This window comes from Echinops telfairi, unplaced genomic scaffold (genome assembly GCF_000313985.2).
Source record: "Echinops telfairi isolate 266 unplaced genomic scaffold, ASM31398v2 ScPeMD7_7458;HRSCAF=8496, whole genome shotgun sequence".
Classification (NCBI taxonomy): domain Eukaryota; kingdom Metazoa; phylum Chordata; class Mammalia; order Afrosoricida; family Tenrecidae; genus Echinops; species Echinops telfairi.
The window spans coordinates 36,671,184-36,697,548 of NW_022111358.1; the positions used below are offsets into that span (position 1 = coordinate 36,671,184).

A 26,365-nucleotide genomic window follows, 5' to 3' on the forward strand; every position below is an offset into this window, starting at 1 on the left:
ACAGTACGATGATGAGAGTATGGAGGATACAGGCCATTGGTTTTCAAGCACATGAGAGTGGCTTAATTATAATGCCTGCCAAGCAGATAAGTACTATTACAAAGTTAAAAGGACAAGAGAACTCGTGTCCACATAATTATTAATCACATTTCAAATGGAAACTCCAAGTGCAGGCTCTCTGGGAAAGGAGAACAAGGATGGAAAAGATGACAATAAAAATCAAATAATATTGTATGATAATTAGCACTTCCAAGCCTACCAGAGGGGGCCGATTCTATGTTAAAAGGCACCGAGAGATATATAATCCCAGTTATTAGTAAATTTTTGCAGAAGGTAATTCAAAAACAGTTGCAGCAGTACATTGAAAGGAAATTGTCAGGAATTCACACTGCGTTCAGAAGATTATCAATGCTTATGCCCAATAGACTAGAACTTGGCTGAAAGTACAGAATACTAGAATGATGCTCACCTGTTTTCTTAATTATGCAAAGCCATTTTACTGTGCAGATCATATCAAAGTGTGGGCAACATTTGGGAATGGGAATTCTAGAGCACTTAATTATACAGAACCCGTACATAAGACCAGAGGCTCCATATGGGAATACTAAGATCAGGAAAGGCATGTGTCAGGGTTACATCTGGTCACCAGAGTGACTCCACCTGTTTGCTCAGCAAAGAATCCAAGAAGCTGGACTGTAAGAAGAATGCGGCATCAGGATTGGAGGAAGGTTTATTAACAGTCTGTGATATGCAGATGACACAACCTCGTTTGCTAAACGGGAAGAAGAATGAAACACTCACTGGTGAAGATCAAAGACGACGACAGCTTCAGTGTGGCCTACACCTCGACGTCAAGGAAACAACTGTCTTCACAACCAGACCAGTAAACAACATCCTGCCACTGGAGAAGAGACGGACGTGGCCAAGGATTTCGTCTTGCTTGGCTCCACAGTCGATGCTCGTGGAAGCAGCAGCCAGGAGTTCAAACGATGCATTGCATCGGGCAAATCTACACACGATCGCTTTAGAGCAGTGGTTCTCAGCCTGTGGGTTGTGACCCCTTTGGGGGTCAAATGACCCTTTTACAGGGGTCACAAAATGACAGTGATGAAGTAGCAAGGAAAATAATTCTAGGGTTGGGGGAGTCACCACCACATGAGGAACTGTATCAAAGGGGCACTGCAGTAAGAAGGTTGAGAACCACTGCTTTAGAGTGTTGAAATGCAAGGATGTTGCTTTTGAGAACTTAGGTGCGCCTGACCTAAGCCATGGTATCATCACTCATTCATATTCATGTGGAAGTTGGACCCTGAATAAGGCAGACTGAAGAAGAATCAATCCAATTGGATGATGATGCTGGAAGCCTACGTTAAAGTACCATGGACTGCTGAAAGAACCAACAGGTCTGTCCTGGCAGACGCACCACCAGAATGCTCCTTAGGAGCAAGGATGGGGAGACTCCATCTCAAGTACTTTGGACATGTTATCTGAAGGGACAAGTCCCTGGAAAAGGACATCATGCTTGGTAAAGTGCAGAGGCAGCCAAAAAAGGAAGCCCCTGGCCAAGATGGACCGACACAATGACTTCTACGATGGGCTCGAGTTTGACAGTGATTGTGAGGATGGGGCTGGCTCAGGCAGGGTTCTGTGCCATTGGACCCAGGGCCACTATGAGCGGGAGCCCACCTGATGGTACCTAACAACACCACCACCTGTCGAAGAATACGAAATCAACCTTGGACTTCCAGAGGAAAGAACAACTCTGTCGTGCAGGAAGTCCAGCCAGAATGCTTCCTAGAAAGTTAGATGGGGGGACTCCATCGTATGTACTTTGGGAAAGTTATCAAGAGGAGCCAGTGCTGGAGAAGGACATTGCCGAGGGTCAGAGGAAAAGAGGAAGACGCTCAACAGGACGCTCTGACCCCGTGGCTGGGACCCAGCAATGACTATGAGGAGGGTGCAGGCAGGGGCTCCTTTCTCTGCACACAGACGGGGTCACGAGGAGTCAAACCTCGCGACACAGTGACAGGAGCCCACAGAAATTCCACTCTGAAGACGGTAGCATCGAGCATTGTAGAAAAGATCATAACAATGCGTTTATTGAGCATTTACTTCCCACCAAGCACTCCGCTAAATGTTTAGGTGAATTATTTAACATAGTCTTCATATCAACCTTTAAGAGAGAGAGTTATTGCGACGGTACCTGCTTACAGAAGAGGTAATGGACGTTTAAAGAAGAAAAGTCATTTGTGCAATTGCTAATGGGTATTGGAAGCAAAATTCAATAGGATGCCAGGTCTTCCTCTTGACCGCGGTGTAATGGGTAGAAGGCATGGGCCTCAGGGTGGATGCTGCTGGGAAACCATTTAAAGCAGTGGTTCTCAACCTTCCTCGTGCCGCGGCCTTCTCATCCATTTCCTCATGTGGCGGTGACCCCCCAACCACAAAGTTATTTTCCTTGCTACTCATAACTGTCATTTTGCTACTGTTATGAATTGGGCAGCCCCCCGTGAAAGGGTCGTGACCCCCAGGTTGAGAACTGCTGCTTTAAATGGTTTACTATGGACTGGATTTTTCTGTAGCCCATGGGGGTAGCTGGAGGTCAAATTTGGCCTGCTGGTCACGGCAAAGCTGAGCAGGGCAGTGTGTCGACTGTTGTTTTTGGCTGCTTCTGCAGAGACCGAGACAATAGACAAGTCAGAATATATTTTCTATCTGATATCACCTCCACAGAAAGCTTGCTGACCCCTACATTGTCCTGTTGGGGCCTTCTAGGAGTCCTCTGGAAGAGGGGAGAGCCCCGCTTCAGAGTGGAGGAAACCCAGCTGCAGAGAAGAGAAGCTGCCGGTCGGCATCACTGGTTGTTGCTGGAGATCAGACATGTAAAAATTGCATGTAGCTCTAAATTGGGGGGAGGAGGTGAGGGACTGAATGGGTTATTATGATTGGGTCATTTAAAACACCAGTTCATTCACGTTTAAGACTCGAGAGATGATCAGAAATCCAAGATTATCAGTCACTTCACGATTGCAGTCCGGCAGGCCAGCACGCCTTAATCTTGGTCGTCGGAGTCAGCCTCTCAAACGACCGAGTCGGCGTCATTGCAGGTCCACCTTCTGCGTTATCTTCTCTTACTTGCCAGGCAAAGCTTGCTTGTAGGGTCCAGATGGCTGTCCGGATTAGCCCTAAATCTGCCTCGTTTTTTTCCTCCTCAAGTTAGAGACATTGGAGAAATAGCAGCGACTATATGTGTGTGTGAATATGTGTGTATCTATACGCACATATACACATATATTCCTATTATTTCATAAAAGATATTCAGTATTCAAATATAGGGATGTATTCGCAAGTGATCCTTTAAGTGAAATAAATGGAACTTTATGAAAAAACATTTCCATATATATATATATATACTTTTAATTTTTTCCTGTTTTGCTGAGGACAGATGAGAACATAGTCGTGGTCTGGCACGAGTTCTGGGATGAGCAATTGGGGACCGCTGTGTTGGAACTTCGCAGACAGAGAGGACAACCGGGACCACCCGGCTCAAAGCACATGGCACTCCTGTGGTTATCTGCCATTCTACCCGATACGGCTTTTCTATTCTTGGCGCCTTCATTGTGCCATTCACACTTTATTGAACACTGACTAGGGGTCCGGAACCCTGGTCACGGCGGGGATGAGATGAGTCACTGTCCCTCCTCTCCCTGTCTTTGGCTGCGCTGAGGAAGACCCAAAACTCAATTCTCTCACGATCCAATAAACCACTGTCTTGTTATGATAGTTTGAGTTGGGGGCAACTGGGGAAAGTGAGCCACGTGATTGTACACAGACTTATTATAGCCCACCCCCTCTCAGTGTTAAGCACTGACTCTGAAGTTCAATGATTCATGAGAGCTCTGATGAAGTGTGCTGCATATCTCTCTCCCTGCGTCAAGGCTGTCCGGTAAAGGGTCAGGTCAAAACCTGTTCGTAGAAGCCCCACCTTGTGTTGATAACTACCAACATCTTTTCAATACCATGTTTCCAGAAAACATTTCTTCTCTTACAATGAACTATCCCAAATAAAGCAGTCAAGCTCTTTGTAAAAATCACAACCAAAAATTAGTTATGTGAAGTGATTATCAAAAATTAACCTTTCCTTCCAAAAATAAACCTTCATAAATACTGTCTATCTGCACGCTTGCTCTTGAAATCCTTGCTTATGATACTTTTGCAGTTTAAATTTTATATTCATATTCTTGAGCAAAAGAGAATTGTTATCTATAACTATGTATTATCTATAGCTATGTAATACCCTACATTTAAATACCTCTGATCTCGATGCTTCCTCTTCTTTTTATTACATTGATAAGAAGAGCAGTACAGGAACATTCCAATTATACCACTGATGTTAAACTAAATATTTAATAATGATTAAATGAAACTTACTGTGTATTCTGATCCCATATGTTCATGTGGAGGAGCAGGGAGGAAAAAAGAGAGAAAATGATGATATAGACCATGCTTCTATACAATATAACATGAAAAACCCAACAAATAATGCTGAGTTACAATTATTAAAGATGTGGGCTTAAAAAAAAAGACCTTCCAAAATTAACCTTCCATAAATACGTAAGGCTTGCTCTTGAAATCCTAGCTCTTCATACTTCTGTGGTTGGCCAGATAAGGACAATAAGACACGATTCAATTAGCCTATAGGTTTGTGGCTAATTAAAAACCAACACAGTGGCATTATAACAACAGAATTAAAGACTAATGATTCCAGTAGAGCATTTAATTAACCACAAAGGAGATAATTTTAAGTGGGAAAGCAGCTTTTATAACCCACAAATGGAGTTAGCTCTGATGGTGTTGAAGTGGAACTTGGCATTTTCATGGCTTCCAGAGCAGGCAGCAAACATGTCTGATTTTTTAGCCCTGGTGTCCAGAGATACAGGGAGTCCCTCCTTTCCAAGTGGGCAAGGAGCCCCTCCAGCCAATAGCAACAGAAGTAGCTCGGGGCAGAGATAGTGGACCGAATATTTCTACAAATCACAGTCAAGAGGTTTTAAGGGGGTTGGGCAGGGGGATGTGCAACAAGGAAGTCAAAATAAACAGCCCACCATAGCCTCAAATCACTTGGCGGTGATGGCGGAAACAGGGAGTAAAGTATAATGAGGGCTCTACAAATGCCACTGAAAAAGGGTGTCGGCCTTCTTTCCAGCAGTCATTTCCGCCAGTGGCTCCGTAAAGGAAGCTGGAACGGATTAGCAGGACCACCACCCCTCCACCATCCCTGTCAGGAAGAGTGTTCATGAACTAACGTGTGGACACAATGGAAGGGAGAGAGAAGAATGCTGTGAGGAGCCAGGCAGTCAGGGTTTCTCCATTCTCCTCCCGGCTGGCATCTTTAGACGTCAGAACAGGCCACCAGCCTCACCTGAGGCAAAGGTAAAACGATAGAATTGGGGGCTAACCTCCTTTGCTCTTCAGAAAGTCAGGGGGCAGGACGCAGGAGGATTCGTGGGTTAAAGAAAAATACAGCCATTTAGACTGAGGGGTGTCAAATAGCGGGGAGAGGAAGTTTTGGTTTTCTTGCTTGGGTGCAAGTGGGGCACACCAAGACCAGGTAGCCAACCTACCTGGTCAGGGGCAGACCAGCTGTAGGTAGGGTCTCGCCTATGCCCATCACTCATGGTCCAATAGGGGATGAGTAAGGAAGAGTGGTCCTCTCTGCCCAGACGGCTCTGGAGGAGGGCTGCTCATGCCTCTGGATTCGTGTAAGCAGTAGTGGCTTCTTTCAGCTCTCATGGGAAGGGTGGGATGTTCATGGAGTAATCTCTGTGTGTTACTGTTTCCCTTTGGTTAATGGCCTCTTGGCGATGTAGAAACGGGGACACAGCCTGTGAGCACGGCCCACATTTGGAGTGTTGTCCCACAGAGATTCAATCCCAAACCAGTGGAACTCAGTGTCTGCTATGTCCTTGCATGTGCTGCCTGTGATGGACTGATGGTATGAGGGACTTACCTGTGATTGTGTAGGGATAATAGTTCCAAGCCTTCTCGGTGACGTAAAATATTTTCGGGACAACGGCTCTGGCCCAACTAGGCAGTTTGCTAAGAGACAGACAAGAAAGGAAAACACACACAAAACCATTAGTGTCTGCTCAGAATCTTAATTCGCTACCGCAGCTGCTAAAGAATACCAATGAGATGGGCAGCATCTCTTCTCTGCCTGGCCGTCTCTCCCCGCCTCTGGTCTCACCCTCTCTAACGGCCAGAGAGTCCATTCTGGCTCAGGCACGGGAGACTGTACATCTTTATGGGAGCAGAAAGCCTCGTCTTTCTCCCGTGGAATGGCTGGTGGTTTCCCACTGCTGGCCTGGAGGTTAGCAGAAACCCACGGTATCACCGGGGCTCACCTGTTTCTAGTCTACAGAACCCAGGTCATCATTTTCTATGCACAGTCAGGTACTTTTAAAATAGGTAAAAGTAGAAGGGTACAGCCTGGTGTGGGTTTGGCCAGCCTAGCCTTTGTCCCAGGCTCCGGCTCCTGGGAGTGGTACCGTGGAAGGGCAGCAAGGGATGCTTATATCCAGGTGCAGGACGGCAGAAGCAAACCTAAGAGTCAGGCTCCAGCCTAACAGCCAAATGAGCAGTGTGTTGCAAGTGAACAAAAAGAGCTGAGAAAAACAAGTTGAGAGACACAAACAGGAACAAATACAATCCTTTGAAGATTGTAAAGTAAGCGGAATTGTGTCTCCTCAAAAGGCTACGTCCAACTATTACACACGCACTCACACACGTGTGCACAGTCCAAGTCCAGCCCCAAGCACCTGTAGATATGCCCTTATCTGGAAATCAGGTCTCTGCAGATGTTAGCAGGTTAAGGAACTCCAGAAAGGTTCTGTCCGGGTGGCGGGGGGGGGGAAATGGGGTGGACCCCCAATCCAATGGCCGGTGTCCTCCTGGAGAAAGAAGATGGAGATGGGCACAGGGTGGGAGGGCCAGGGGAAGACAAAGGCCGAGCCTGGAGTGCTGCGTCCACAGCCAAGAAATGCCAAGGGTCACTAGGCATTCCCAGAAGCCTAGGGAGAGGCTCCCTGCACACTCTCCAGAAGCAACCCACCCTGTTAACATCTAGATTTTGGACTTCAGGTCTCGAGAACTGTGAGGGGCTCTATTTCCCCTGCATCAAGCCACCTGATTTGTGGTCATTTGTTGTGGCAGCCCAAGGAATAGAGCCTCCAGGGCCATTTGCAGAGAACAAATCTTCAAAACAAAGAAACCCCAGGGGCACAGGTCCCTGATCCTTTGTCAACCAAGTACTAATTAGGTTTGTTTTCCTTCTGCAGCAAACCCTGCAGCATAGTCCTCACCCAGAGGAAGGGCTCGATATTCTATTTGGGCATAAGGTAAAAGAGAGTTGCGAGATCCCAGCCCAGTGCTCTGCCCTGGGGTGTTCCAACTTCCCAGCTGCTACCATTGGGTTTATATTCCATTCTGGTGTGCACAGCAATACATGTTGGGCATGTATTGCCCAGCGATACAACAGACCCAGGGAGAGGCTGCCCATGCTCAGCTCCTGGGGGCTGCACGTGGGCAACAAGGAACCAGGAAGAGGCAGTTTCGAATCCTAAGAAAGGAGGCCATCAAGTCAGGAGAACTCCCAATCCCAGGCCCCTCTAGGATGTGGCATTGAAGGGAGCCAGCACAACACGGTGCATCTGCCAAGCCTTCTGCGATGGATTCTGGTCCTCCTGACCGAATCCAGGTCCTGCTTTTCCAAAAGACAAATAAGTGTTTTCAGGGCTCTCGGGACCTAACCCCAAGACCTGGGCGGTTTACCAGAGTGAAAACAAGTGGGGAGATCCGAATGGGTGAGTGTCGGACAGAGGCTGCAGCTCTCTGTGGGCTGGGAGGAGCAGGCCGAGGCCATGTGAGATTTCCCATAACCATTCTCCGGCTGCCATCAAGCAGAAGGCGCCCTCCTGTCACACCATCGCTGGTCCCCGCTGCTCAGTCACCTTCCGTGCACAGCTCCAGTGGGCAGGGCTGCTCCCCACGGGACATTTTAGAGCTTTCCTGGTGTTTATTCCAGCAGCCACTGAAGCCGGGGTGCCACTGGGGTTGACGCAGGGAGGGGCAAAAATAACTCTGGACCTGCTTGGTTGCTTTTGAACATTTTTTTCACTGTGAAAAATGCCAGATGCGGCGAAATGTGAGGGCCGCCGTGTTTTTTCCGCTTACGACTCAGTGTGGTCTCGCTGCACGTGCTGATTGATTCCTCTCTGTCAGGGGAGATGTACATTAGGAGTGCTGGTGGCAGCGTGGGCTGATCATCCAAAGGCCAACAGTTCGAAACCACCAGCTGCTCTGTGGGAGGAGGCGGAGGCTAAGAGCAACAGTCTCGGAAAACCACGGGGCAGTTCTACCCTGCCCTCAGGCCACCCCGATTTGGAATCTACGCCCTAGCTGCCGGCGGGCACCCTTCTTCTGCAGGGGCTGCCTTGCACGGGTCTCCCAGAAGTAGCGAGGCCAGCCCCATCACCAACCTCTTCCATGCGACCCCGTTCCACCCCTCCCACCCCCACCTAGAATCATCTTGACCCTCCCCCACTGGGGAAAGCCTTCACGGTCTAAATTCAGGGAGACTTACAAGGGATCCCAATGCCTAGCCTTTCAGTAGCACTTAGCTTAAAAAGCGTTTGCTGGTTTCTAACCACTTCGGTGCAGATTTTGGTGCCATTGACATTCACCATGTGGGGCCGCCGGGATCCACCCTTGGTTTTCTTGTGCTTTTAATGGACTGAACCCAAGAAGAAAATGTCCCCCAAAGCATCGCTTAGCTTAGACAAGGTCACACGTCTTCCAGAGAACTCCGAGGAGGCGTGGGCTCCACTCCCATGGACGGGAGGGGCTGCGCCACCGTGCCTCCATTCCCAAATCCCCTGTTTCCTCACCAGCTGTATCCTAGGGCTGAGCCCGGCCTAACTCATTCGCTACGCCATCGGAAGTGCCTCCCAGCAGAATCCTATGCCTAAGCAACAAACGTTTTCTGGGAGACAGGAAAAAACAACAACACCACCACCACAACACCGGCAATTTCCCATTCACATTGAAACTTTCCCTATTTGTAAATGGCCAGGACTCCAGACTCTAGAATCTCATTGTAGCTGCTTTACCTGCCAACTCACGCAGCGCTGTAATCAATGACCTTTTTCCGATGAGAAGCCTTAGAGACAAAAATCAGTTGGCCAAGATGGCCGATATGGTTTTATGTGACTCCTCTAATTAGCCCGGGAAGGAGGCTTTTCCTGGTGTAAGGCAGTTACTGGGCCAGACCCAAGAGGCCTCTGGGACAATTTCCATGATGCTCTGTTTAAATACATTTAAGCCCACTCACAGACCTGCCCCCAGCCCCTGCTCCCCGCAGAGCACATCATTATTCAAATCGCTTTTGTCTGAGAAAGTAAAACTTATTTTCCCCCATAGCAATGATGTGTCACGGCCTGCAAAGGAAAATGGAATTAAACGAGGCCCCACTGCTGCTGTCACTTGCACGATGTATCTGTCATGCAGACTATAATTCTAAGACAGAGGCTGTCACTCAAGCTCACTCCCAGGTGTCACATAAGAGTTCCTCTTCCAGAAAGACAGCATGGTTTGAGTCACGTCCGCTTGGTCCAGTGGCCAGGCTCAAAGCTCCCAGTGGCCCTGTCACCAAGGCTTAGTCCTGGAGACGCTGAGGAAGAAGAGGGACATGCTCTGAAACTTCTATGGGGTCTGCAATGGCATCCGATTCCCTCACACGTCTTCATCAATGCCTCCAGAAGAAAGAGTGTTTCAAAATGTTGGGTTCCTTACCATTTCAGCTGTAGTAGGAAATGGAGCACCCCAATGACACAGTGGGGTGACAACTTGTCCTGGTTTGCGTGGGACTTTTCTGGTTTTAGCACTGAGGGTCCCAAGTTCCAGGACACCTGCTGGAGCTGGGCAAACGGGGATGCTGTTTACCCTCAACCATAATTCTCATGCAGGTGGAGGTTTTTGCCCCTCAGGGGGCTTCTATTTCATTGTTTTTTAATTAAAATATCATTTTGTTGGGGTTTTTTATAACTCTATTACAATCCATACATCAATTGTACCACACATACTTGTACAAATGTTGCCATCATTCTTTTCTAGACAATTACTCTCTATTGAGCCCTTGAGATCAGCTCCTCTTTTATTCCCCCCCCCCTTATGACTCCTTCATAGATTATACATTATTATTCTTTTCATATCTCATACCAACCTCTGATTCCCATCCCCCATGGTTTCTGTTGTTCTCCCCACTGGAGGCATGTGTGTGATTATGTGTCAATCCCCTTCCTCCCCTAGCCACCGCCTTCCCCCTACCTTTCTGGTACAGCTAGTCCCAGTCCTGTTCTTGGATTCCATGTGCCAGGAGCTTTTATCTCTTATTTATACCTGTGTACATGCTCCGGTCTAGTCCAGAGTGAGAAGCAGCACTTGGCGTCATGACAGTGGGGGGTAGGTGAGCCTCAAGGAACCAGAGGCATATTGTGTGTTCCATCGGTACTTTGCTGCACCCTGGTTGGCTCATCCCTTCCCTGTGACCCCTTTGTGGGGGGATGTTCCATTATCTACAGATGGGCTTTTGGTCTCTGCTCCAATCCCGTTCATTCTCAACCATATGTTTTTGTCTGTTTGTTTGTCACGGGTCTTCCGATGTCTGTCACGCAGTCCCGATGACACATCATGATTGCACTGGCTAGTGTGCTTCTTCCATGTGGGCTTGTTGCTTCACTGCTGGATAGCCCCCTGTTTAACTTCAAGTTCCCAGACACTATATCTTTTAATAGCCAGGCACCATCTGCTTTCTTCACCACATTTGCTTATGCACCCATTATGTCTTCAGCGATTGTGCAGGGAGGGTGAGCATCACAAAATGCTAGTTTGTTAGAACAAAGTGTTCTTGTATTGAGGGAGGGTATGAGCAGAGGCCTGAAGTCCATCCATTGCCTCAGTGCATTGCCATATAAGTATATGTACATAGTCCAGTACCTCTATTTTTATGGACTAAGGTATTTACATATGTGCACACCTATGCTTATACCTCTATCTATAGCTTTGCTTCCTAGGTCCTTCCTCTGTTTCCTTTTGCCTTCCTCCTGCCCCACGATCACGTTCCCCCTAACTTTTCCTCGAGGGGCTTTTAAGGCAATGTCTGGAGATGTTTTTGGTGGACACATTTCTGGTGAGCACCGGGGGAGGTGCTCCTGGGTACAGGACAGCCCAGCCGAAAGAACTACCCTGTTCCAAACGTCACTAGTGCCATGCTTGAGAAACCATCCCTAGACATAGGTGACATGGCAGAGTCCCTGTGGGCCCGTGTGTTAGGTAGGGTTATTGTGCCAACCTGGTCCATAGGAACATGTGGGATTAATCAGGTGGAGGTTTGATTGGAGGGCAAAGAGATACAGTATACTCAAGTATAAGCTGGGTTTTTTCAGCACACTTTTTAATGCAGGTTTTTTGTGGTAAAATTAAGTGCCTCACCACATGGAAGGATGCATGAAGAGAGAGCTACAGAGCTGGGCTCAACCAGAGCCAAAATGACCTCTCCCAAGAAGTGGGTGTGGCAGAGAGCAGAACTGAACCCACAGGTTGGGGAGAGGGGCCAGCATACCACACCCACACAGAGGCAGGCCGGGAGGGAGGAAGAGAAAGAGAGCCGGACTGGACCCCACCAGGCTCGGAGGATGACGTCTCTGTGGGGAGCTAATGGGACACAGAGGGGACTGGGCAACTGACAACAGCTCCTGTCATGCTGTCCCCTTGTTGGAGCAGAGTGTGACAGAGGGCATTTCTGGGGCCACATGTGGGGGAAGTAGCATGATCTGAACCCTCCAAAATGGAGCAAATCAAGAAAGGAACATACCTGGATGAATAATCCAGGGGAGAAAACAACGGGACCGACAGTTCTGGGGGGACATGGGAGAGGGGAACGTGGGGGAAAGGAAGTGGTGTTAACAAACTCAGGGACAAGGGAACAACAAGTGATCCAAGATCGGTGACGAGGGGGGCATGGGAAGCCTAGGAGGGCTTGAGCAAGGGTAATGTAACAGAGAGGAAATACTGAAACCCAAATGAAGGCTGAGCATGATAGTGAGACAAGATGAAAGTAAAAGGAAATAGAGGAAAGAACTAGGAGATAAAGGGCATTTATAGAGGTCTAAATACAGGTATGTACATATGTAAATATATTTATTTATGATGGTGGGGAAATAGACCTATGTGCATATATTTATAGGTTTAGTATTAAGGTAGCAGATGGAGATTGGGCCTCCACTCAAGTACTCCCTCAATGCAAGAACACTTTGTTCTATTAAACTGGCACTCCATGATGCTCACCTTCCTGACACAATCGCTGAAGAAAAAGCAGGTGCATAAGCAAATGTGGTGAAGAAAGCTGATGGTGCCTGGCTATCAGAAGATATGGCATCTGGGGTCTTAAAGGCTTGAAGGTAAACAAGCGGCCATCTCATGGAGAGGCAACAAAGCCCACATGGAAGAAACACACCAGACTGTGTGATTATGAGGTGTCGAAGGGATCAGGTATCAGGCATCAAGAAAAAATAAAAAAAACATATCATTGGGGATGAGGGTAATGCAGATTGGGGACCCAAAGCCATCTGTGGGCAACTGGACATCCCCCTACAGAAGGATCTGTGGGGAGGAGATGAGCCAGTCAGGGTGCAGGGTAGCAACGATGAAACACAACTTTCCTCTAGTTCTTAAATGCTTTCTCTGCCCCACTATCATGATCCCAATTCTACCTTACAAATCTGGCTGAACCAGAGGATGTACACTGGTACATATAGGAACTGGAAACACAGGGAATCCAGGACAGATGAACCCCTCAGGACCAGTGCCAAGAGTGGTGATACCAGGAGGATGGAGCAAGGTGGAGTAGAAGGGGGGAACTGATTACAAGGATGTACATATAACTCCCTCCCTGGGGGATGGACAATAGAAAGTGGGTGAAGGGAGACATCGGGCAGTGTAAGATATGACAAAATAATAATAATTTATAAATTATCAAGGGTTCATGAGGGAGGGGGAAGCAAGGAAGGAGGGGAAAAATAAGGAGCTGATACCAAGGACTCAAGTAGAAAGCAAATATTTTGAGAATGATGATGGCAACAGATGTACAGTTGTGCTTGACACAATGGATGTATGTATGGATTGTAATAAGCATTGTATGAGCCCCCAATAAAATTAATTTTTTAAAAAGTTGTATGAGCCCCAAATAAAATGATTAAAAAAAAAAAAAGAAACCAAAAAAATTAGGTGCCTCGGCTGATATTCGGGTCAGCTTATACTCGAGTATATATGGTAAATGGCTCTGCAAGGCCCGCCCCCTTTCCTCTTGCTCTCTGGCGATTGAAGCATGTGTGCTGTTGCTGTAGCTAGTTCTCTGCCTCAACCTGTAAGCTACACTACCTGTGGACCAGGCCAATCCATGGATCATGTTGCTAGAGCTTGAGGCTCCTGTTTTGCTAGAGAGACCTGTTTTGCTACATTGCTGGCACATACATTGCTTGAGCTTCAGGCTGGTGGATTCCATTGCCTTGCATTGCTTGTGTTTGATAGCCCATCTGGGCCTGGTTCACTAAGCTGCTGAGCTACTGACTGTTGGTGATCCACCCTGCTGCTTGCTGCCTGTGGGCAGACTCGGCTTGCCTTGCCCCAGGGAGGACTCTGTTGTCTGCTTCCTTGAACTTGGACCCAGCAGCCCATGTGAGTGAGTTGAAGTAAACCCTTATGAATATATATATATATGTATATGTATACGTATACTTATATTCATAAGTCCTGGTTTGTTTCTTTAGAGAACCCTGCCTAACACAGCCTGTCTTACCGTCTCTTATCTCATAAATTCCCCGGCTTCCCTCAACAATAGCTGGCCAAGTGAGAAGGCCCTACGGTGCACCCTCAATTGGTTTCAGGCTCAGAGTGCTAACCGAGTTCATAAAGAGCTCCCAGAACTGAAAACCCAACTGTCCCTCCATGAGAAGTTTCTGCCATTTTACAGCCCAGATCATCGCTGAATTCGCCCAGGGATCTAATCTCACAGTGCAGTCCATGCTCCTTGGGGAATATGCTTGCTCTTGAAGGGCCTGAACATCACCAGGCTGAATATGGTCTCTCTAGGCCCTTCTCATTTTCTCAACAGGGGACAGGATTACGATGGTCTTCTCTGAAAATCGGGGGCTTCAGCGTTTCCAACAATGAGTGACTCAGCCCTTCCCATAGCACACGCACAGTGTCACTCGGGAGAGTCCCTCAGGCAGTGCCCATGCAATCTGCCACTTTCTACACCAACATTATGCTCAAAAAAACGGTAGCCCATTGAAAAAGGATTAAAAAAATAAAAAGGAACCAGCTACTTTTATCTCTTCATTTTCCACTGCTCCAGTAGGAATACTCTGACCTTTTGTTTTTCCTTTGCACCGAAACCTGGCATTTGACAATTATTTGCTCATAATCAATTGCTCCTCTCCAGGTCTATGGGCAGTGATTTCTGAGGTCTTTTAAAATTCCTATCCAGCTGCTGTGATCTACTCCCTTACTCTGCTAAATGGTTGTTCTGGCTGGTCTTCTTGTTCTGCTTTTAACCTAATGCTTCTGGTGGCAGCAAAGAGGAGAGCTGAGTACCCAGACCAGTGGGAGGCAGGGCTGCTGGGGTGACACCCACAGAGAGTTCCAGAAACTGAGTTCCTTGAAGTTGGACACAGCAGATAACCACCACTGCTCTCCCTACTTACAAAGGCAGTCTGTGTGGGGGATTCTGGGAAAAGGTGCTGTGCCTCGCAAGGGTTCTTGGAAGGTGCCCGATGGGGTGGCATTAAGGTCTCGTGGCTGGAAGGGTGGGGAGCAGGTCACACACATGAACATCATCAGTCGGGAAGGTGGCAAGCCTAAGAAGGGAAACGCTTATCTTGATGCTAAGAGGACAACCAGCCCTAAAAATGTCCTGTCTATGACCCGCCCCACCCATGGGAGCAGATGAGGGTGTGGAAGATAGGGTGGGCCTAGCAGCATGAAACCCTTGGCCTGTCCCAGAATACTTAGATGAGGCGGGAATCGAACAACAGGGGCTGAAAAGTATGCTCCATTTTCTCTCCCATAGCAGTTACCACCTTCTACAAAGCTATAGCATCTTCTTGTTGGGTCATGGCTATCGATCGTATCTATTGTCTGTCCCTCCCAGCTACAACGAGAGCCCCATCAGGGCAGGTGCTCTGGACAGAATTGTGTTACACCAAAGCACGGTGTTGACGCCCTCCCTCTGTACCTGTACCTCGGAGTGTGATCTTGTTTGGAAACAGGGTCTTTAACGATGTTACTAGGACATCACACTGGGAAACGGTGAGTCTGAATCTGATCTAGCCAGCGTCTTGATGACAGATGAGAAGTTACACAGACAGGAGCAGAGGAAGGATGGCCATACGGTCAGGCAGGCAGATACTGCTTCAAGCCAAGACACCCCGAGGGTTGCAGAGCTGGCTCTTCAACCAGGTGAGGAGCTGATACCAAAGGCTTAAGTACAAAGCAAATGTTTTGAGAATGATGATGGCAACAAATGTACCAATGTGCTTGACACAATGGATGGATGGATGATTGTGATAAGAGTTGTACGAGCCTCCAATCAAAGGATTTTTTTTTTAAAGCCATCTCAGAAACTCACGGGGGCGGGGGGAGGGGCAAATTGACCCTGTCCTGTAGGGTGACTATGAGTTGGCATTGCTTCAGTGGAAGTGAGTTTGTTTTTCTATTTTGTTTGAAAGGAACTTTGTTACACCTGCCCAAGTAGATCAGAAGCCAAGGGGCTTCGTGGTTGAGGCCAAGAACCAGAGAGAAATGTGCCTATGAGCACGGCCAAGAAGAGGCATTTTGGGCAAAGAACTTTAATGTTTTTTATCCTGATTTGTAACTTGTTAGCTTCCCTCATAAAGCCTCACAATTGTGAATATTATCTGTGAATTCTGCGTGCTGCTGACAATGCATTATTGAACCTAGCAGAGGGCTAGAGTGCTTGGGAGAAACAATCGGTGAGGATGGGGGCGTGCCTGAACTCTGCGTCATGGGAATCATCCTTGGGTAGATGGACAAGTGGACTCTCCTTCTCTCCTAGTAAAGCCAGAGGAGGCCAGACACGGTCCCCGCACCAGATCTCCAGCACCCGGAATGCTGCCTAGCATACAGTAAGTGTTCAATAGATTCTTTTTGAATGAATGAGGATCGTACTTTTAGAAGTCCATAATGAACAGAAATGCTTTCACGTGAACATAAGCTACTAGGGTTGAAGCTGTAGCTCTGACACTCTCTATACCTGCTGCCTGGGCAGGAGGCTCTTCTGACTCAGGGGAAGAGGTGGGGAATGAGAGAGATTCACCCTCCAACTCACAGATTTGGAAGAAGAGGAAGAAGGAATGACACAGAGAAACCCAAACCATGGCAACAAGGCTCACCTGACAAGCTGTTAGGTAAAGCCACCAGCTGGTGGCTTTGTTTGCCCAGTTAAACAGGGCACAAGCCTTCTTAACTCTCTCCTACCCAGAACTACCAGAGGCCAGGAAAGGTTGCCACAGACAGCCGGAGACACGAGGAGGGAGAAATGTTGTTTTCTCCATGCAAATAAGATTCAGGCGCTTAGTGGAATCACCGTTAGAAACTGGCAGCCCTCCCTGACTGGCAGCTGCCAACACAGCCTAATTAATCCCACAGCCGTGTTGGTGAAGAACATGACACTTCATGGCTAAAAAAACAAGCCTAAAAATAGACATCATCTCTTCCTCAATGGGATGCTTATGTTTGGGTCTTTGGAATAAGTGATGGAAAGAAAATCAAATGACAATGAGGATTCACCATGACAGTTTTTGGGGGTGATGGCTGAAGGTGACCCTGGTGTGGGACAGTGATGGCAGTCCGGTTCTACTTTAAAATGGTGGTCATGATTGGGGCCCTTGGCCCTGAAGCTGCCCCGGATCCTGCTCATCCTCAAGCCTGTAATGCCCATCATTCACTGTCCGTTCCAATCGAGACGGGTTCTCCGTCTTGCAATGAGGAACCCTGGCTCACGTGGCCTCAGACTGGGTTGGGCTGACCACCCAGCTACAGATCTTCGACACCAGCCAGACTGCCTGCCCATCAAGAGAGGAACGTCTTGGGCTCTCTTTGGGCATTTGTTCTTCTAACTCCCTTTGGAGCAATGTCTTGTTCTCCACATAAACTGGCCCACGGGCCCGAATGCACACGCTTTGAGGGCTTCGAGGGTCTCTCGTGTGTACTTGTCACAGTCAATCTATAAAGTCGTTCTGAATGTGGTTTGGCTTCACATCCGGGTTGACTTAAGATTGACACTCGTTATGTCCATTCGATCACATGTCCTATGATGGCAGGCCCATGGGACAATGATATTTTTGTTTATAAAATACTAAACAGACAGGTGGCAAAGTCATGAAATCTTCTTAACCAGAATCGGACAGCTTCGGGGAATGACTCGCTGATCCTGAGGAACCAGGACCATGGCCTGGGTGACCTTGTCTTCACACAACTGTCAGAAAATAGTTCGGGTCAACGTTCGACATGCTCCTTGGGGGAGTAGCGAATGGTGTCTTGAAAACGTGTTAGTGGCTGTCTACGGTGCAACCACTGTTAAAGAAGAGGGAGGAAAATCAAAGATGGCAGCAAACAATTGGGCCAGAGGATTAGGGGACCACACAAACCCCAGCCTCCTTGAACCTGGGACCAGAACTCGATGGTGTCTGGCTACCACTGCCCACCTGCTCTGAAAGGGATCACAACAGGAGGTCCTGGGTCGCAGGGGAGGAAACTTGTGGAACCAAAATCAAACTAATGCAAAAGGCTAATCAGCTTACTGGTCTGAGAGAGACCGGTGGAACCCTTGACATAATACCCTTCAACCACACCCTACAGGCCTGGAACTGAACTCACCCCTGGGCTCAGCTCTCAGTCAAATGATAGGCCTACGCGGTAAACGGTAACCCCAGGGAGGCACACACTCCGTATATCATCAACCACAGGAGGTCCAAAAGGCAGCAATTGCCCAGGGATAGAGCTCAGAGGGCAAGAAGACATCGGAAAGAAGTCAAATGGACCCGGTAAACACAGGAGGAGGGGGGAAGAGTGCTGGCTGATACCTTGTAGGGATTGCAAGTAGGGATTGCAATCAATGCTGTTATGTTGGGGAGGGGGGGGGTTGAGTCAAAATATGTCTGAATTACTGACTGGTTCATAAACGTGTACCCAAATCACCATAAAATACATTTTCTAAAACCCCCAAAATGAATTAAGTGGGCACCTGGAACGTTTCAGCTACTGCCAGTCCAGCAGGACCCTCAGAACTCACTGCCCTGTGGACACTCTTCAAATGGACATAGGGATCTGCGGACCAGAACACCACAGCCAGCTCCACTGAGGGAAGACGTGAGGAAATGTGCTCTTTTGAAGAGTCCGTCAGTCTGCTGCCAGGAGGGTTGGAGCGTGCATGATTTTCATTTAGATGATCATACAGTAAGACAGACTTTCTTGGGTGTACAATTCTATGAATATGAACATTATCACCCAGATTTAACAAGTACATGTTTTTCTGTAACTGTCATGGATCTTTCTCTTATTTAAAAAAACAAATCAAAACAAACTCGGGGGTGGGAGTGGAGAAAGTGTTACAAGCATAGTTGGTTTACAACCACTTCAACTCACTACTCTTCTTTCCCAAAGATGACCACTAATCAGAGAGTAGTTTGTCCCATATTTTATATTTTTACTATGTATACCAAACTCCAAATGCAAAGAATCAACCCCAACTCATTGTGACTTTGCAGGACAAGGTAGGACCGCCCCTGTGGGTTTCTGAGACTGTGAATGTTTCCTGGAAAGCCTCATCTTTCTCCCACAGAGAACTGGGTAGTTTTGAACTGTTGACCTAGGAGTCAATAGCCCAACACATAACCACTACACCACCAGGGTTCTTTACTATATATTCAAACAACTTACTCTGTATAGCTATCTGTAAATTATCTATGTCTAAGTAATGTGTGTACAAACACAATTGTTGGAATACTCTCCATATAAATAATTTTTTAAGAACTGGCACAATTATCTATTTACAATTTACTAACTGTAAATTGTTAGAGTTTTGACATTTATCAAAGTAACTCATTAAATTTACCTGTTGTGGAGGGTCCTATTATATGAACATACCACAATGTGTTCCTATTTTCTGAGATTTAGACTGTTTTCATTTATTTCCCACTACATATAGTTAATCACAATTAATCCCTGCATATGTCTATTTGTTTAAGATTTTTGTTTAGGGTTTCAACCTGGAAATATTATTCCTAAGTAGCAGGTATGCACATTTTCAACTTTTCTAATTATTCCCAATTGCTCTTTTAAAAGATGGGACCAGTTTACATTAGTTTTTGTCTTCTTACATACTTTCCCAAGCCCTGTGATTATCAAATTTTTTTATTTTTGCCAATTTCATGCATGTTAAAAGGAATGCTACTATTGTTTTAATTAGTTATTTCCTATATGGTGGTCACTTTTCATATGTATATTAGCCATTATTCTGTCTTTTCTTATTAAAAAAATAAAATAAAAAATTAAAAGTCTATAAGTGTTCTTGCTATATAGCTGAATATCAGTTCTTGATTAATATGTATGTTGCAGATATTTTCTTCCAAAGAAGGGCTGTTCTTTGTATTTGGGGCATGTTTGGCCACACAGAGATTTATTTTTATGTATCTGTTTTTTGCTATGTGAGGATTAACAACTTAATTACATCTTCTTTACTTAGTCTTAAAATAGTTCTCAAATCACAAAGAGATTGACTTAAATTTTCTTCTAAATTTTTTACAGCCCATCCCCATCCCCATTTTGGTCTTTACGCAATCTGGAATTTGTTTTCTTAATTAGAAATCCATCATTACAACACCTATGTTGAAGAGTTCATTTTTATCTCATTAACTCTACTTGGGTTAAATTTTTAGATTGATTTGGGAGTTAATGGCTTATTTGTAACATAGAAATTCTCATTCATGAATATGGTATACCTTATTACTTATCAGAGCTTTAATAAATTTCTTTCTCCGATGTTTTGTATTTATGTCCAAAAGATATTACATATCTAATTGAGTCATTACTAGGTACCATTAGGTATCTTTTGCTGTTGTATTGTAAATGGAATTTTAAAAACAGTATATTTTCTCTGTCAAGTAATAAGATGATTGCTTTTTGTATATTGGTCTTATATTCAGCAATTTTGCTGGAATCTCATACCAATGTTAACAATCTCATTCCTTTTAACATATCTCATATGCCCAAAATTTCCATTAGATAATAATTTATTTGCAAATTATAATCATATATCATCATTATCTTATTGAATTGGTTAAGTAATCTTTATCTTGTTACTGACTTCACTGCAGTAAAATATGCCAGAAGAGTTATTAATTATTTTTAAATTTCTGAGAGAAATCTGATAATATCATGACATCTGAGAGTTTTTTTTTAAGTTCGTGGAAACATTCTATTATCTTTTAGTTCCATTTTTTCCGCAAACGTTTTAAGCTCCCTTACATGTTGTTATTATTATTATAAGATAATAATAATGCCTTATTTAGAATTTCACGTCCAGGTTCTTAACTTCGGTTGGCTTTCTTGTCTGTGCTGTTACTGCCCCCTTTGGCTGTCAAGGTTAATACGTGGTTGTCGTTGGATTCTGCCAAGTCTGTTCCAACACCGAACGAAATGCCATCCTCACAGGGGTCCTCGGTGTCAGCCCACTGTCACAATCATGTGTCAATCCGTCGTGTCGAGGCTCTCCCTCTTTTTCCTGCCCTTCTACTTTACTAAACAGATGTCCTTCGCCACGGACGGTCTCTCCTGAGAACACATTCCACGAGCATGCGATGAAGTCTTGCCATCCTTGCCCTAAGGGGCATGCTGGCTGTACTTCTGCCAAGACAGGTCTGTTTGTTCTTTTGGCAGCCCGCGGAGTTTTCCATAGTCTTGCCAGCACCATAATTCAAACGCATCGAATTTACGTACTTTGGGCTGCGTGAAGCAATGTCCAACTTTCACATGTAAATGAGGTGACTGGGTCAGACACACCTTAGTTCTCAAAGTACCATCCTTGCTCTTCAACCCTTTCAAAAGTGCAGCACATTAACCAAGCACTGCCTGCTTTGATCTCATGACTGCTGCTTCCATGAGCGCTCATTGTGGATCCAAGCAAGATGAAGCCCTCGACAGCTTCCAGCTTTTATCCAGTCATCCTGCTACTCCCTCTATTGGTCCGGTTGGGAGGATTTTGGTCTTCTTTACATCAAGGCCTCCTCACTTTCAGCAAGCAAGGTGGAGTCATCCGCATATCAAAGGTTGTTCATAAGCCTTCCTCCAACCCCGATATCATGTTTTTCATGTGGTCCAGCTTCTCTGATGATTTGCCCAGCATACAGATTGAACAAGTACGGTGAGAGGAGGCAACCCCAATGCACGCCTTTCCTGCTCTTCAACCACCAGGTGGTATTCCCTTGTTCTGCTCCCACAGCTGTCTCGTAAGCTATGTGTAGGTTGTTCATGAACACAATGAAGTATCTGGAATTCTCATTCTTCTCAAGGCTACTCATAGTTTGTTATGATCCACACAAGGGTTAGTATAGTAAGTACTATTAATGGTCTTCTCGGCAGTCAATTTCCATTCTAATTTCTTATGAGCCAATCAAGCATCTCGATACAAGGTGACAATGGCAAATCGTTTCCCAGCCAAGCCTGCAGCTAGGCACAGCCAGGCGACCTAGTTCTGGCCAAGGACACATCAGATTCTCTTCCCTGATAAAAAGAGGAAAATGTTCAAAGGAGCCTCTCTTTCATTTGGGCTCTGTTTTATCCTTTAGATGCAATGATATCAGGATATGATATGATACCATCTTGTAATTACAGGGTTTAAAGGTGAAAGTTAACATGCCAAGGATGGTAACGTAAAAGAAGGAGAAAGCCTGGATCAAGGATGACATCACTGTGAGACATTCAGGAAAAAAAAAATTGCAGCAATATTACTTAGCTCGCTTGTATTAGCTATCCTAATGTGGCAGCTCAAAGTGTGCTACTTAACCATCCATGTAATCAATATTAAAACAAGTTGGGAACATTCTTTCCAATGTCTATTCTCTGGAATAATGCAAGGCGAGACTCTACTTGAAAATTTGGTAAAACTCAACAGAAAAATTACCTGGGCCTGGGTGAGCTCACGTGAGAAGACTAAGAAGATTGATTTTTAATTTTCTGATTTCGTTTCTTTAATGGTTATAGGCCTCTCTGTTTTTAGAGTAAATTTTGAAATTATATATTTTTTCCCTAGAAAATTTCCATCCCGTCTGAAATTCCAAATTGGTGTAAGATATTCCTATTATTTTGATGACTGTGCTTTAAGTGGCTGCCATATCCACAGTTAGGCTTTCTTTAATCCTCATATTAATATTTTTTCCTTCTTTCATTTTTCTTAATTTTTAAAAAGGCTGTTTCCTAGTTTTTAGACAACTGACTTTTAGATCGGATGTTCCTCTTTATTATTTTTCTATTTTATTATTCTTATTACGAATGGGTTGTGTCTGCTTTCTTCCAAAGGAGCAGGCAGCGTGCCACAAACGGCTTCAGCTGAGTGAAGACATTCATCCACTGACAGGCGTTTAGTGATTGTCTATTTTCCTGCGACTGAATAATGCACTGTGATGAACATGGGTGTGCACGTGTCCAGGCGTGTCATTGCTCTTAGTTTCTCTAGGCTGTACAACAGTATCAGCAGTGTTTCAGTTCCCGGATGCAGGGTTTGGTCCAGACGAAATGTGTTTAAACATGACTCTGGAAGTCTGTGGATGTCTCTCTTATTGCAGGTGCTTCCAAAAACCTGTCCAATCTGAAATGTAACCTCTCCGCCCTGCCGCCGCCACCCACTTTACAATGAAAAACATTTAAAAAAAGAAATTAAAAAAATAAAGAAAATCAGTTTTTAAAATGTTCAAACGGTCCCATCCAAACAGTGGCTTCTAAGGGCATCTGTTGGAAGTTAAATTCAAGGTAGATGGGTCAGCTCAGAAGGTCAGGGTGACAATTTTTGGGGATTCCAGTAGGACAACCTTGGTAGATTTTCCCAAAAGACTCAGAATAATCATGAGGCCTTATTAAAAAAGCTGTTTTATGAAAATTAAAAACGGCATTGGGGAGGAAAAGGCCAGGAAAAGAACTTTCTCCCATCACAGCAATGCAGCTGCTCTTTCTAACACTATCCGACCAGAATTTCATTGGGAAGCCTTACTCTATCCACCTTACTGCCCTTTAGGAGTTCTTTTTCTTCCAAAACCTCAAAGTTAACATTCAAAAGGAAGACAATTTGAGGCCAAAATGGCTGCTTTGATGTAGTGTAAATGGAAGCGTACAGAATGCTCCAGAATTAGGGCACTAGAAACATGGCCCTCAGAAATGTACAGACCTCGATGGAGGTTACATGGAGAACCCACAGCTTCACGCCGTGACGTTTTTGGAAGTTTCTTTGACCCTATAGCAATACATTTGGACTTCCCCTCATATTTGAGGTGCGCATTGCACGGTCTACTAGTGATGACGGGGTAATTATGTGGTTGATGTCGTCTCTTCAAGGAGCCCCGATGGTGTCGTGGTGAAGCACGTGGCTGCTAACAGCGATTGGCGGTTTGAACCCACCCAGCAGCTCCGCGGGAGAAAGCCTGGTGATCTGCTTCCAGGAAGATGACAGCGCAGGAAACCCCACGGTGCAGTTCTACTTTGTCCCAGGGCACCGCTAAGATGGGGACATCAACTAGAAGCATCCAACAACAATAACAACTGGTCTACCTTGGCTAAGTTGCTAGCCTACTTGATCTATCGGTTTCTTAAAGCAGGTATCTCAAAATCTTCTGTTACAATCTTGGACTTCATGTGATTCTGTCTATTGTGCCTTACATTTGTTGGGCTAGTTTCGGGGTGAAGATTTCATTCATACACCTTTATTGTGACCACTGATGTAGTTTGATTGATTTGACTTTGAACATTTATGCGTTCTAATGCGACAATAGCCCTGGTGGTGTAGTGGGCTGTATGCATTGAACTGCTAACCACAAGGTCAGTAGTTCAAACCCATCACTTGTTTCTCGGGAGAGCAGATGAGGCTATCTACTCCTGTAAAGATTTAAGGCAGTGGTTCTCAATCTTCCTCATGCCGCGACCCTTTCACACAGTTCCTCCCGTGGTGGTGACCCCCCCAACCATAACATTATTTTTGTTGCTACTTCATCACTGTCATTTTGCTACTGTTATGAATCGGGCAACCCCTGTGAAAGGGGGTTTGACCCCCAAAGTTCTACTCTGTCCTCTTGGGCTCTATTCATCCGGAATCGACTCGACGGCCGTGAGTGTGGCTTGAACGCTGCGCACTGGAGGACCCTTGAGAGCGATCCACTGAGTCAACCAAGGCAGTCAATGAAGGATAGCTACTGTGTGATCCTCTGACGTGAAACAGCTGGAACAGGCCAGTGTAGACACACCCAAGTTCAAGAGTAGTTCCCAAGGGGAGGGAGGGAGGAGCCAAGGGACTCATTACTTAGAAGGTACTGAACTTCTGCTCCTGGTGATGGACGACTTTGGACATGGTGGTGTGGTTGCACAACACGATGAATGTCCTTGTGGTTAGCAGCCTAATTCATGGCCCCCTATGGCACCGAGGCACCTTATGCCGAATGTCATTAATGCCAATGAATAGTATGTGTAAAACAGGTTGACGTGGCAAATGTTTTCTTACAATTAAAGAAAAAATGGCTTTCTCCTTGGCATGCTCTTTCTAGGCTTCTCTTTTCTCTTTCCCCGCCGTCTATTGGCTTGATCAAGCTTTCCAACATTGTTTTATTATTCCTTGAGAGATTCCCTTCACATTGTTAATATGCATACTTGCGTTAAAAATTCTAAAGCTACTCAACGCCTCCTTCCTAGACAATCTAAGTGCTTTATAATGCATTTGCTGTAACTACTGTCTTATGTTCTATAGTAGTGCTATCATTATTTAATCCCACACATATACCTCCAATTAGGCAGGCATTAGTGTTTTCAAAACATTCTAGGCTCCACATGGAAGAAGCACACCAGCCTGTGTGATCACGAGGTGTCAAAGGGATCAGGTATCAGGCATCAAAGAACAAAAAATCATATTATAGTGTGCTCACCTTCCCGATACGATCGCTGAAGACAAATGGGTGCATAAGCAAAAGTGGTGAAGAAAGCTGATGGTGCCCGGCTATCAAAAGATACAGCGTCTGGGATCTTAAAGGCTTGAAGATAAACAAGCACCATGTAGCTCAGAAGCAACAAAGCCCACATGGAAGAAGCACACCAGCCTGTGTCATCATGAGGTGTCAAAGGGATCAGGGATCAGGCATCAAAGAACAAAAAAAAGCAAATCATTGTGAATGAGGGGGAGTACAGATTGGAGACCCAAGACCCATCTGTAGACAACTGGACATCCCCTTACAGAAGGGTCGAGGGGAGGAGATGAGCCAGGCAGGGTGCACTATAGCAACGATGAAACATACAACTTTCCTCCAGTTCCTAAATGCTTCCTCTCCCTCCCTCCCCACTATCATGATCCCGATTCTACCTTACAAATCTGGCTAGACCAGAGGATGTACACTGGTACAGATAGGAACTGGAAACACAGGGAATCCAGGACAGATGATCCCTTCAGGACCAGTGGTGAGAGTGGTGATACCGGGAGGGTGAAGGGAAGGTGGGTTAGAAAGGGGGAACCGATTACAAGGATCTACATATAACTCCCTCCCTAGGGGACAGACAACAGAGAAGTGGGTGAAGGGAGACGTTGGGCAGTGTAAGATATGACAAAATAATAATAATTTATAAATTATCAAGGGTTCATGAGGGAGGAGGATTGGGGAGGGAAGGGAAAAATGAGGAGCTGATACCAAGGGCTCAAGCAGAAAGAAAATGTTTTGAGAATGAGGATGGCAACAGATGTACAAATGTGCATGACACAATGGCTGGATGGATGAATTGTGATAAGAGTTATACGAGCCCCATATAAAATTAAAAACAAAAACAAAAAACCCATTCTGGGTTCATTGAGATGGAGCGAAGTGTTTACCAGTTTCACTGTTCACCACTGCTTCTAGCATGCCCTTCTTCCCTCCTGAATTCATGTTCTTTCTCTGGAACGACATCTTGTACTAGTTCTCTCAGTGTGGCTCTCAGTGGAGTAATCCCT

At 45.7% G+C, this 26,365-nt stretch overlaps 1 protein-coding gene across 4 annotated transcripts in view; it reads right to left on the reverse strand.

Moving 5' to 3' along the window:
- The window catches only part of PITPNC1 (phosphatidylinositol transfer protein cytoplasmic 1), a 302,891-nt gene that overhangs the window by 118,097 nt on the left and 158,429 nt on the right, over positions 1–26,365 (reverse strand). For all 4 annotated transcript variants that reach the window (XM_045299352.1, XM_004707282.2, XM_045299353.1 and 1 more), the window contains 2 exons: positions 6,011–6,099; positions 4,432–4,439 (listed from right to left, as the gene is read on the reverse strand). In XM_045299352.1, coding sequence (XP_045155287.1) covers positions 4,432–4,439; positions 6,011–6,099 — 97 coding nt within the window. The remainder of the gene's footprint in view (positions 1–4,431; positions 4,440–6,010; positions 6,100–26,365) is intronic.